Raw genomic sequence first — 12,562 nt, 5'->3', positions numbered from 1 at the left:
AGGATTTTATTTTTCACTAACACATTCTTGTGTTTCTGTTCTAATATATGTGTTCCTTTAAAACCTAATGTTCGGCAAAATTATGCACTAAAAATAGTAGGGCTTTTGGGGAAAAAGTAGAGTTTGGGCAGATCATTCAAGCCTATACAATGTAAAAATTTTTTAAATGTATTTTTTGGAAATATTTACAATCTTACAGAGAAATTAGTCTAATTCAAGAACACTTGAGAGTAATTTACTGGTTTTTGTAGTCCCATCGCCCACCAAATACTTTCCCTACAAACAAGGATATTTGTCTGTATAAGCAAAATTAAGCCATCTATACCAGGAAGTTAATGTCGATTCATTACTGCCATTTACTTAGCAGACCCTATTGAGTGTTTTCAGTCATCTCCTTCACAACAAAAAGATATAGTTCAAACTCAGATATAGTCAGCCCTCCATATACATGGGTTCTGGATCTATGGATTCAACCAACTGTGGATCAAAAATGTTTGGGGGAAAAAACATTGTTCAAAGTTCCAAAAAGCAAAACTTGAATTTGCCACATGCTGAGTACTGTGTTGAATCCACACGAATGAAGCTATGGGTAAGCATTGTATTGGGTGTTATAAGTACAGTTAGGCACCGGATAATGACGTTTCAGTCAGTGATAGACCACATATACAATGGTGGTTCTATAAAATTATAATACCATATTTTTACTGTACCCTTTCTATGTTTAAATACACAAATACTTACCATTGTGTTGTAATTGCCTACAGTATTCAGTACAGTAACATGCTTGTATGGGTTTATAGCCTAGGAGCAATAGGCTATACCATATATAACCTAGATGTGTTGTAGGCTGTATCATCCAGATTTGTTGTAAACACACTCTATGATGTTCACACAATGATGAAATCGCTTAATGATGCATTTCTCAGAACATATGCAACACGTGACTGTAATCTGGAGATAATTTATACAGGAAGATGTGCATAGGTTGTATGCAAATTCCACATAATTTTATATAAGGGATTTGAGCATCCCTGGATTTTGGTATTGGGAGGGTGGATCCTGAAACTATCCCTGCACCCCCACCCCCCATGGATACCAGGGAATAACTGTATTGCATTTAGTTAATGTATCTCTTTAGTTTCCTTCTGAAAAGTTCCTCATACTGTCTTTGACCTTCATGACCTTGACTCTTAAAAGATTACAGGCCGGCCAGGCGCAGTGGCTCACGCTTGTAATCCCAGCACTTTGGGAGGCCGAGGCGGGTGGATCACGAGGTCAGGAGATCGAGACCACGGTGAAACCCCGTCTCTACTAAAAATACAAAAAATTAGCCGGGCGTGGTGGTGGGCGCCTGTAGTCCCAGCTACTCGGAGAGGCTGAGGCAGGAGAATGGCGTGAACCCGGGAGGCGGAGCTTGCAGTGAGCCGAGATTGCGCCACTGCACTCCAGCCTGGGCGACAGAGCAAGACTCCGTCTCAAAAAAAAAAAAAAAAGATTACAGGCCAGTTAATTATAGAATATCCTTCAGTTTAGATTTGTTTTATCATGATTATATTCAGGTTATGCATCTTTGGCAGAAATACCACAGAAGCGGTGTTCTGTTCTTCTCAATGCATCTGGTCAGATAGTATGTAATTTCAATTTTTCCCATTACTGACGATGATCACTGTGATCACTTGAGTTTTTTCCTTGCTTCACCACTGTAAAATTACCCTTCCCTTTGAAAGTATTTTGGGCCAGGCACAGTGACTCATGCCTATTATCCCATCACTTTGGGAGGCCGAGGTGGGCAGATCGCTTGAGGCCAGGAGTTTGAGACCAGCCTGGCCAATATGGCATAACCCCGTCTCTACTGAAAATACAAAAATTAGCCGGGCATGTTAGCGTGCACCTGTAATCCCAGCTACTCGGGAGGCTGAGGCTGGAGAATCGCTTGGACCTGGGAGGCAGAGATTGCATTGAGCGGAGATCATGCCACTGCACTCCAGCCTGGGCGACAGCAAGATTCCGTCTGGAAAAAAAAAAAAACAAAAAACGTATTTTGTGCAGAGGTACTTTGAAAATATTTATACTGTTCCTCATCAGGCTTTTCATTCATTTATATCTGTATGAAATCATGGTCAAGGAGTTATAATCTGTTACTATGATTTATCTTGATGCTGAAATGATCTCTAGTTTGGCCAGTGGGAGTCCTTTCTGGCTGCTCTGTGTTACTTTAGTATGTTCCCATTATTCTTTCAGCACTTGTATGCTCTTTGGCTCACGATGTTTCAGATTAGGTCAGGTGCAGTGGCTCACGCCTATAATCCTAACACTTTGGGAGGGTGAGGCAGGAGGATCACTGGAGCTCAGGATTCATGACCAGCCTGGGCAACATAGCTAGACCTCATTTCTATTAAAAATTTCAAAAATTAGCCAGGTGTGGTGATGTGCACCTGTAGTCCCAGCTACTTGGGAGGCTGAGTTGGGAGGATCACTTGAGCCTGGGAGATGGAGACTGCATTGAGCTATATGATCATGCCAGTGTACTCCAGCCTGGGCAACAGAACAAGACCCTGTCTCAAAAAAAAAAAAAAAAAAAAGTTCCAGATTAACATCCTGTACCCTCTCTGCCCCAGTCCTGGAATTGGCTGTTTCTCCAAGGAGGCCTGCTTGATTTATTTTCCTGGAGAATGGTATTTAGAAACCAAGATCTGGACATTTATTGCACTCATTGCTATTGATGTATTGTTGCTCCCTGGCTCTCTAAGCAGTTAGAACTAAGGAATGTATGTATGTGTATCCACATTTAAGTCTATTACTATATATACACACACACACACACGAATATATATATATGTGTGTGTGTTTTTACAAAACCATGGGATCACACGACTTCCTCCCATTCCAGCCTATCACAATTTCATTCTAGTTTTCTCCCTTTCCATATTTGTAATTTTTTTTTTTTTTTTTTTTTTTTTTTTTTTTTTTTTTGAGGCAGTCTCGCCCTGTCATCCAGGCTGGAGTGCAGTGACACGATCTCGGCTTACTGCAACCTCCGCCTCCCTGGTTTAAGGGATTCTCCTGCCTCAGCCTCCCAGTAGCTGGGATTACAGGCGTGAGCCACCACGCCTGGCCAAACACTCTTTTCTGATGGTGAAAAACCTGGCTTCTGTTACCTCTCACTTATTTTCCTATTTAATCAGTTATCTCCAGCACCCCCCACCCTTTCTTTGAATGCAGAAGGACTCATCTCTGAATGTTGGGTCTCCACCCCAGGGACACTCCTCGCTCTGCTTGAGTTGAATCTTTATGCTGAGCTCCACCCACTTGTTGGGCTCCCTCCTCCTCCTTCATGGTCTGTAATTCCCAACATAGGACTACCTTTAAAACTTGCACATAGTTTAATTAGAGCACTCACAAAATGATAATTAGTATCCTCAGAGATAATTTGGACAGTCCAGGCAGGTACTTCAGTGTGGCTGAAGGCTTCCTCAGGAGATAGTAAAAAGACACAAAACCAATACAGAGGAAATGCTGACTTGACATTGCTGAGATAAAGTGCAAAAGAGTGGAGCTTTGAGATGGATAGGCTACCATTAAGATAGGCACACGGGGAAGTAGAACCTGCCAAGGTCCATGAAAGTCTAGTATAGGATTGTATCTCACAAGATGAGCCCTTGATGCAAGTATTCACTTTAAATTTTCCTTTAAAAAGAAACAGGCTTCTGCTTACACATCTACCAAGCTGAGGGGGCTTTTTGCTTTGCTCATTTTTATTTTTTTGTTGAAGATTAACAGTTCTGCTGTTCTGGCTACTGTTGCCTGGAAGAAATCACACATGAACAAACTCACCTTATGCATTATACTGACATCATTATATTTGCCAATTGATTGTGAGCTAATTGGGGTTATAGAAATGTGCTATAGCATAACAGACTGTAATTATTTCTCTCTAGGCTATTACTGATGGATACTATGTTTTCTTCTTTTTCCAGCATCATCTTTTACTGTCCTTGAGTTGTTTTTTTTAACTAGCTTTTTATATTAAAATAATTTCAAACTGTTTACAAAGAATACAGATAGCTCCCAAATTCAGTAATTAACAGTTTGCCGTAGTGATGGCATTCTGTGATTTTTTTTTTTCCTAACATTTGGAGAGCAAGTTGTAGACAATATCTTTTTGTCCCTAAATAGCTTAGTATATGTCTTCTAAAAACAAGGATGTTCTCACTTACATTAACATAGTATTATTCAAAATAAAAAAATTTAGCATATACAGTAATATCATCTAACCTACAGACCATTTTCATATTTTGACACTTTCCCCAGTATTGGACTTTATAACAATGTTTTCTGGTTGAGGATCTAATCCAGGTTCATACATTGCATAATTATTCGGTATCTCTTTTAGTTGTCTTTAATCTGGAATAGTTCCTCAGTCTTTGTCTTTTGTGACTTTGTTTTTGAATAGCACATGTCAGTTGCACTGAATGTCTCTCATTGGGTCTTATCTGTTCTGATGATTATATGGAGGTTGTACATTTGACAGAATACTACTTGTATGTTGATGTGTCTAAGAGCATCACATTGAGAGACACATGTCACTGTGTCCTTGGTGACATTAACCCACATCACTTAGTTGATAGCTGCCAGGTTTCTCCTCTAAAGTTAATATTTTTTCTTGTGTAGGGAGATGCTTTGAGACTTTGTAACTAACTTTTTCCTCATCAAACATTTGTTTTATCATCTATTGTGATTGTTGCCTAAATGTTTTTACTATGATGGTTGCAAAATGGTAATTTTGTTTTAACTTTGTCATCCTTTCTACATTTATTAGTTGACATTCTATAAGGTAGTGCTTTATTTTCTCCCCTTTATATTTGTCATATATGATCATTCTTACAGATTTATTTTATTCATTGGGTTATAACCATTATAATGGTTATTTTGATGCTCAATTGTCCTAGATATGGTCAGTGGAAGCCCCTATAGGTTAGATCCAGACGTACAACCTCAATTTTTTTAAGGTACTTTATTGTAGTTTATTTTACTTTCTGGTATGAGAAGATGTTTCAAGCTTTTCTATAGTATTTCCTCTGCCCCAGCTCTGGAATCTGCCATTCCAGAGTTTTTTAGAAGGAAGGGTATTTAGAAATCAAAATCTGAGGTTTAAGTCTTTTTTTTTTTTTTTTTTTTTTTTGAGGCTGAGATTTTGCTCTGTTGTCCATGCTGGAGTCCAGTGGCTTGATCTTGGCTCACTGCACCCTCTCCTCCTGGGTTCAAGTGATTCTCCTGCCTCAGCCTCCCGAATACCTGTGATTACAGGCACCTGCCACCATGCCTGGCTAATTTTTATATTTTTAGTACAGATGAGGTTTCACCATGTTGGCCAGGCTGGTCTCGAATGCTTGACCTCAGGTGATCCACCCGCCTCGGCCTACCAAAGTGCTAGGATTACAGGTGTGAACCACAGTGCCCCTGCCAAGTCATCCTTATTTCATTCTAATTGTGGTAAGGTGATACCTCATTGTGGTTTGGATTTGCATTTCCTTAATGATTAGTTATGTTGAGTGTGCTTTCATGTACATGTTGGCCATTTGGATGTCTTCTTTTGAGAAATATCTATTCAAGTCTTTTGCCCATTTTAAAAATCGGACTTTTTGCTGTTGAGTTCCTTATATATTCTGGATATTAACCGCTTGTCAGATGCATAGTTTGCAAATATTTTCTCCAATTCTGTAGATTTGTCTTTTTGTGGTCTTGTTTCCTTTGTTGGGTAGAAGTTTTTTAGTTTAATGTAATTTCGTTTGTCTGTTTCTGTGTTTGTTGCCTGTGCTTTTGAAGTCTTAGCCAAAAAGTCCTTGCCCACACTAATGACATGAAACATTTCCCTTGTGTTTTCTTTTAGTAGTTTATAGTTTCCGGTCTTACATTTAAGTTTTTAACCCATCTTGAGTTTATTTTTACATATGATGAATAATAAGGGTCTAGTTTCATTTTTCTGCATATGTATATTCTGTTTTCGCAACACCATTTTTATTCAAGAGATTGCCTTTTCCCCCAATGTGTGTTCTTGGCACCTGTGTTGAAAATCAGTTGTTTCTGATTATGTGGATTTATTTCTGGGTTCTCTATTCTGTTCAATTGATCTGTGTCTATTTTTGTGTCAGTACCATGCTGTTTTGGTTACTGTTGCTCTATAGTAAATTTTGAAGTCAAGTAGTATGATGCTTTCAGCTTTGTTCTTCTTACTCAAGATTGCTTTGGCTATTTGGAGTCTTTTGTAGTTCCATATGAATTTTAGGAGTGTTTTTTGTATTTTTTTGTTTTACCTTGCAGATTCAGCTCAAAGGATGTTTTTTCTGTTTCTGTGAAGAATATAATTGGTATTTTAATAGAGATTGCATTCAATCTGTAGATTGCTTTGGGTAATACGGATATTTTAACAGTATTTGTTCTTCTAACCCATGAACATAGAATATTTTTCCATTTATTTGTGTCCTGTGTTTGTTCTTTCATCAGTTTTTTTTGTAGTGATCTTTCTCCTCCTTGCTTAAATTTATCCCTAGGTATCTTATATTTTTGTAGCTATTGTAAGTGAGATAACTTTCTTGATTTCTCTTTCAGATAGTTTGCTATTGACAAATGGAAACACTACTGAGTTTTGTATATTGATTTTTGTATCCTGCAGTTAACTAACACAGGTTCACGCTTGTACCAGTCCAGCTTCCTAGTCGTCTTCCATTCTGTATTTGTATCTCTATAGCAGTGAGAAATCTGAAACCTGAGGGAGCTGGAAAGGCTCCTTAATCAGTCTTCAGCCTCTGTCTTTAGGCCTTCGAATCCTCTGTGTCTTCCCAAGTGTTTGTTGTTTTCATACCCTTGGCTTTTCTCATATTTAGTGGGGCACTAATTTATAGACACCCTCTTCTTGCCTTCACAACAAGCACTTCTTGGTTCAGCTAAACCAACTATCTATCCCCATCTTCACTACACCTTCAGTAATTTGTTGACAGCGGTTTAATGTGTTGCTTCCTCTTCTGTTTTTATGTTCTTTTGAGTTTATGTATTTTTATATTCATTCATTCTCATTTTAGTGGGGTTTGGGGATGAAGTACTGATAAATATAGTTCAGTACACCATATTTAGTTGAGACATAATTTTTAAAGCTGTCTTCTGCTTTTATTACCTCCATTTTCTAAATTAAACACCTTGTTGGGCTTCTCATCTTGCTTTGCAATTATTATGGGACAGAAGCATTTCACATTAGATTCTTAGCTAAGGCTTCTCTCAAAAGATATATTTCATTCTTGTCTGTTACATCGTTTAGAATTTACATAGTTTCATTTGCTAGTATTTCAGTAATAGTCCTTGCCTTGCTTTACTGCAGATTCAACCCTCCCAACATACTGTAAAAACACAAACCCACCACTGAATCCTTGATCTTGTGATTGGTGCTTAATGCCACCAGATGGCGAGCATGAGCTCTTGTCAGACAGTTAAGGCAAGAAACTTGAAGTGGGTGCTTTTTTCATATTTTATATAATGAAACTAGAGTACCTAAATTTGAAACAGCCAGCTTTTGAAAAAGCTGGTAATGGTTGTATTGCAGCAGAAAATCATAGGCTTTGGACTCAAATGGACTTGAGTTTCAATCCTGCTTCTAATTGCTACTCTATGGCGTTAAACATAAGTTTCATAGTTTATTAGAGCTTCCTTATCCTTAGAACTGGGATAATGATAACTTTTTTGTGTAATTGCAGGGATTAAATGAAGCAATGTATGGAAAATCCCTAGCCTAGTGACTGGCACTCAGTAACACTAAACCACTCTCTGTCACTTCTTTTCTTAGAGCTCCTGCTTCCTTTCTTATTTAAGAGTTTGTGTCTAAAACTTGGTCATACAGTCTTTTGTAAAAGTCTGTTGTAAGCTCTTAGCACTGATAAACTCAAACCACACATCATCCGTATAAGGTATAGTTAATGACTAGGAAAAAAGCTAATGATTCTATCTTTCCCCTCCGTTTAAAATACATCCAAGAGTGCACAAATGTGAAATGATCACCCAAATGTTATACTTCTCTTCATTCTGAATCTTTGCCTGAAGCCAAGTGCCCATGTTGTGATTTGCTGTTAAACTTAAAACTTCTGCAGTCCTCTCTGTATGTAATACCATCTTTTGTAAAAGTCTGTTGTAAGCTCTTAGCACTGATAAACTCAAACCACACAACATACCTGTAAGGAAATTATTAATTTTATCTGTATTTTAAAGACGGAGAAATTAAAGCACAGAGAGATTGTTAATTCACCTGGGACACATAGCTTAAATGCCATTTCTCTTTTTTTTTTTTTTTTTTTTTTTAAAGAGAGAGGGCCTTACTCTGTGTCCCAGGCTAGAGTGCAGTGGCATGATCCTAGCTCACTGTAACCTCAAACTCCTGGCCTCAAGTGAGGCTCCTGCCTAGGAGTAGCTAGGACTACAGGTACACACCACCACACCTGACTGTTTTTTTTTTTTTTTTTTTTTGAGATACAGAGTCTCACACTATTGCCCAGGCTGCAGTGCAGTGGCGCAGTCTCTGCCTACTGCAGCCTCTGCCTCCTGGGTTCAAGTGATTCTCCTGCCTCAGCCTCCCGAGTAGCTGGGATTACAGATGGACGCCACCACGCCCAGCTAATTTTTGTATTTTTAGTAGAGATGGGGTTTCACCATGTTGGGCAGGCTAGTCTTGAACTCCTGACCTCAAGTGATCCGCCCACCTCCGCCTCCCCGAGTGCTGGGATTACAGGCATGAGCCACTGCGCCCGGCCCACACCTGGCTTATTTTGAAAATTTTTTTGTAGTGTTGGGGGTCTTGCTGTGTTACGCAGGCTGTGTTTTGACCTGGGTTCCAGTGATCCTCCCATCTTGGCTTCCCAAAGCTTAGGTATCTTTTCAAAAGACTAGAAAGAAACCAAAATCGTCATAAACTCTGGATGACAAGATTATGACTGGCTTAAATTTTTCTGTCTTCCATTTTTTATAAAATGTAACATGTATATAATTGGGGATGAATGTGAGAGCTGGAATGGCCACTGAGTGTTACTTTGATTCAGATCTCTCAAATGAGTAAACTATAATTCAACACCATTAAATGATTTGCTTAGAATTCACTACTTCTGACCGGGTCACGCTGGTAATCCCAGCACTTCAGGAAGCCAAGGTGGGAACATCGCTTGAGCCCCTGGAGTTTGAGATCAGCCTGGGCAACATGGCATAACTCTGTCTCTACAAAAAAATATGCAAAAATTAGCTGGGCATGGTGGCACACGGTTGTGGTTCCCAACTACTCAGAAGGCTGAGGTGGGAGGATCACCTCAGCCCAGGGAGGTTGAGGCTGCAGTCCTCACGCCACTGCATTTCAGCCTGGGTGACAGAGTGAGACCCTGTCTCAAAGAAAAAAAAAAAAATCCACCACTTCCTTTTCTTGAGCTCTTCTTTTTTTTTTTCCTCCTACTCCCCTTTGCCTCCATCCTTCACTCAGAATATTTTTAAGCCAAGCAAGATACTGTGAGATACAGTGGTTAAGCATATGAATTGGTTTGCTTTCAGGGAGTAATTTGACAATGTATGTCAAGTCTTTGGGCATTATGTTCAACTTCTTTATGGTTGCAGGGTTTCGCATGGTGAAAATTATAAAAATTCAGCTGCTAGGATCTTTGGTGTTTAAAAAGGTGAGGGGAGGTAAAAACCTAAATGCCCAATAATAGGGATTAAACTGGTAAAATAGTACTGTCATTTTAATAGTCAGATAAAATGATATAGATGAATATTCAATGACACAAGAAGATACGTATAAATATTGTATTATAACAACTTAATATTTTAATTGGTTACATTATATGTCGCTATCCCTTCAGAATAGAGAGAAGTGACAGTTTCAACACAAACTGAAAAATTTGTAAGATAATGGCTGCTATTTCTAGGCCTGTAAACATTCATTTACCCAAAGAAAATCAGTTTTTTTGTTGTTGTTGTTGTTTTGTTTTGTTTTTTTCTCGAGACGGAGTTTCGCTCTTGTTGCCCAGGCTGGAGTGCAGTGGCACGACCTCGGCTCACTGCAACCTCCGCCTCCCAGGTTAAAGCGATTCTCCTGCCTCAGCGTCCCGAATCGCTGGGATTACAGGCGCATGCCACCATGCCCAGCTGATTTTTGTATTTTTAGTAGAGACGGGGTTTCATCATGTTGGTCAGGCTGGTCTCGAACACCTGACCTCAGGTGATCTGCCTGCCTCAGCTTCCCAGAGTGCTGGGATAACAGGCGTGAGCCACTGCGCCCAGACCTATTTTTCTTTTCTTTAAAAGAAGCTTTTACTTTAAAAAAAAAAAAATTATCAAGATTTTTTTTTTAATCATAGGGCAATTACCTTAGATCATCAAAATACTTTCCAAGGTTGATTGACTGTTAATAAAGTTGGAGTATTTGGTAGCTAGTGCTTATTTGTATTTTGGGATTATCTTATTTTTCCCCCACTGTGTCATTTCACTGTAATTTAAAATTATGTTTTAATATTATGACAAAAGGACAAAAGCTCTGCTTGCTTTGAGGTGAATGTACATAGGCACTTATCCTTTTTTGATGTTTGCTTTTTAGGGTTCATTTTCTTGGGTATCACTACATTTCTTTCAGTGAAGCAAGCCAGTTAATATATAGTGTCGGGGGGGCAAAGAGGTTGGAGGGAAGAGTTTATAATTTTTTTCTTGTTATTTTCAGTCAGAACTACTTCCTTTTGAAATGTATTTTTTTCCATCTCCAGTGGCTGAGTAGCGGATGCTTTGTGTTGAGAGCAACTAATTAAAGAGCCCTGTTTTTTGTTTTTGTTTATTTTTTGTTTTTTTTCTTTTTTAATCATTCCAGGTCTTGTCATGTCTTAGGAAGTTTGAGCCTATAGCCCAACTGAGTGGATTGTTATTCCATATTAGTATGGTCTTCAAGATATCAAAAGTTAAATATGTATGAACACATGAATTACATTTTCACACTGTCTCTTTTTTTCCTCCAGATAGCACAACGATAGAAAAATTAAGAGCTATTTGTTTAGACCATGCCAAACTTGGAGAAAGCAGCCTTAGTCCATCTCTTGACTCACTTTTCTTTGGTCCTTCAGCCTCACAAGTGCTATATCTAACAGAGGTTGGTTTTTTGGGTTGTTTTGTTTTTGTTTTTGTTTTCTTTGTTTTTCCTTTTAAATTTATCCTGTGTTCTTTAAATTTGACCTTTCATATGGTAAGGTGAATGATTTGGGTAAAATTGTAATGAAATAGTTTTGAAATGAAATATTAATTTGAAATAAATAATAGTGAGATGGTCAAGAGTTTCTTGGCACTGACAATAGTACAAATAGAAGTTATTTAAAAAAAAAAAAAAAATCTTTTAATACAGCCCTCTCCCCCTCTTCTCTATTTTTCCAGGTAGTCTATGCCTTGTTAATGCCCGCTGGTGCACCTCTGGCTGATGATTCCTCTGATTTTCAGTTTCACTTCTTGAAAAGTGGTGGCCTACCCCTTGTACTGAGTATGCTAACCAGAAATAACTTCCTACCAAATGCAGATATGGAAACTCGAAGGGGTGCCTACCTCAATGCTCTTAAAATAGCCAAGCTTTTGCTAACTGCCATTGGCTATGGTCATGTTCGAGCTGTGGCAGAAGCTTGTCAGCCAGGTGTAGAAGGTGTGAATCCCATGACATCGGTAATACAGACTTTTTAAAAATCATTTTATAATAGTAGATAGCAATTTTTAAAGTAAAACTAATTAGTATTTTAAGTGTAGAGTTCAAGGTTGACTTAATGTTCAAAGTACCTTATTTCAGAGGTTTTCTTTATGATGTTTGTATTGAAAGTGCAAATACTTTTCGCTGACTGCTGATAATCTGAAGATAGTTTCTCCCTGCCCACTTAAATCTTGCTTGACTTTCATTTATGTTAAACCTAACAAAAACTCCATATGAATCTCTTATTAACTTGTGCCTGGCAGATATATAAAGACACAGATTGTAATAAGAGATATAATTGGTTTATCTTGTTGCTTGTTTCCCTTCCCACCTTGGGCTTAAACCCAAGTTCTGAGCTTATTCTGACTCGGTTTCTGCCTTGGTGGCATTCTTGAGCCATGTCACAAAAAATTCTCAAGACATGCCAGAATTTGATACTTATTTATGAGAGATCAAACTATGCATTTAATTCTAAGTAAAATTTTATAAACATCATAAATGAGTGTTTTAGTAAGTTACTGATAGAAGGTAAAAACTTCAGGGATAAAGATTTTCTTCTTTAGAAATGGCTTAGGTTTCAATTGCGGAGATCAGAATGTTGATATTTATGGTAATATCACATATAGTTGTTTTAGCTGTGGTAATATTGTGGTTATGTTTGAAAGGAAGAGCCCCCTATATTTTTGAAGTGATTGCTGAGATACTTCCAGGTGAAATTACATGATATCTAGGATTTGCTTAAAAACAATCCTGGGGTGGAGAAGTGATGGAAAGCAAGGGAGGATAGTCAGATTAAACAGTTTGGTTCACTGGCGATAATTCCTGAAG

The 12,562-nt window shown here is 38.3% G+C and overlaps 1 protein-coding gene across 6 annotated transcripts in view; it reads left to right on the top strand.

Annotated features, from left to right (window-relative positions):
- USP9X (ubiquitin specific peptidase 9 X-linked) overlaps positions 1 to 12,562 on the top strand; it is a 149,346-nt gene that overhangs the window by 88,202 nt on the left and 48,582 nt on the right. For all 6 annotated transcript variants that reach the window (XM_030807577.1, XM_030807576.1, XM_030807582.1 and 3 more), the window contains 2 exons: positions 11,025 to 11,155; positions 11,434 to 11,712. In XM_030807577.1, the coding sequence (XP_030663437.1) occupies positions 11,025 to 11,155; positions 11,434 to 11,712 (410 nt within the window). The remainder of the gene's footprint in view (positions 1 to 11,024; positions 11,156 to 11,433; positions 11,713 to 12,562) is intronic.

This window comes from Nomascus leucogenys, chromosome X, assembly GCF_006542625.1.
Source record: "Nomascus leucogenys isolate Asia chromosome X, Asia_NLE_v1, whole genome shotgun sequence".
In the NCBI taxonomy this organism is placed as follows: domain Eukaryota; kingdom Metazoa; phylum Chordata; class Mammalia; order Primates; family Hylobatidae; genus Nomascus; species Nomascus leucogenys.
Note: the sequence above shows the minus strand (reverse complement) of the source record. Positions and strands in the feature narration are given on the sequence as shown.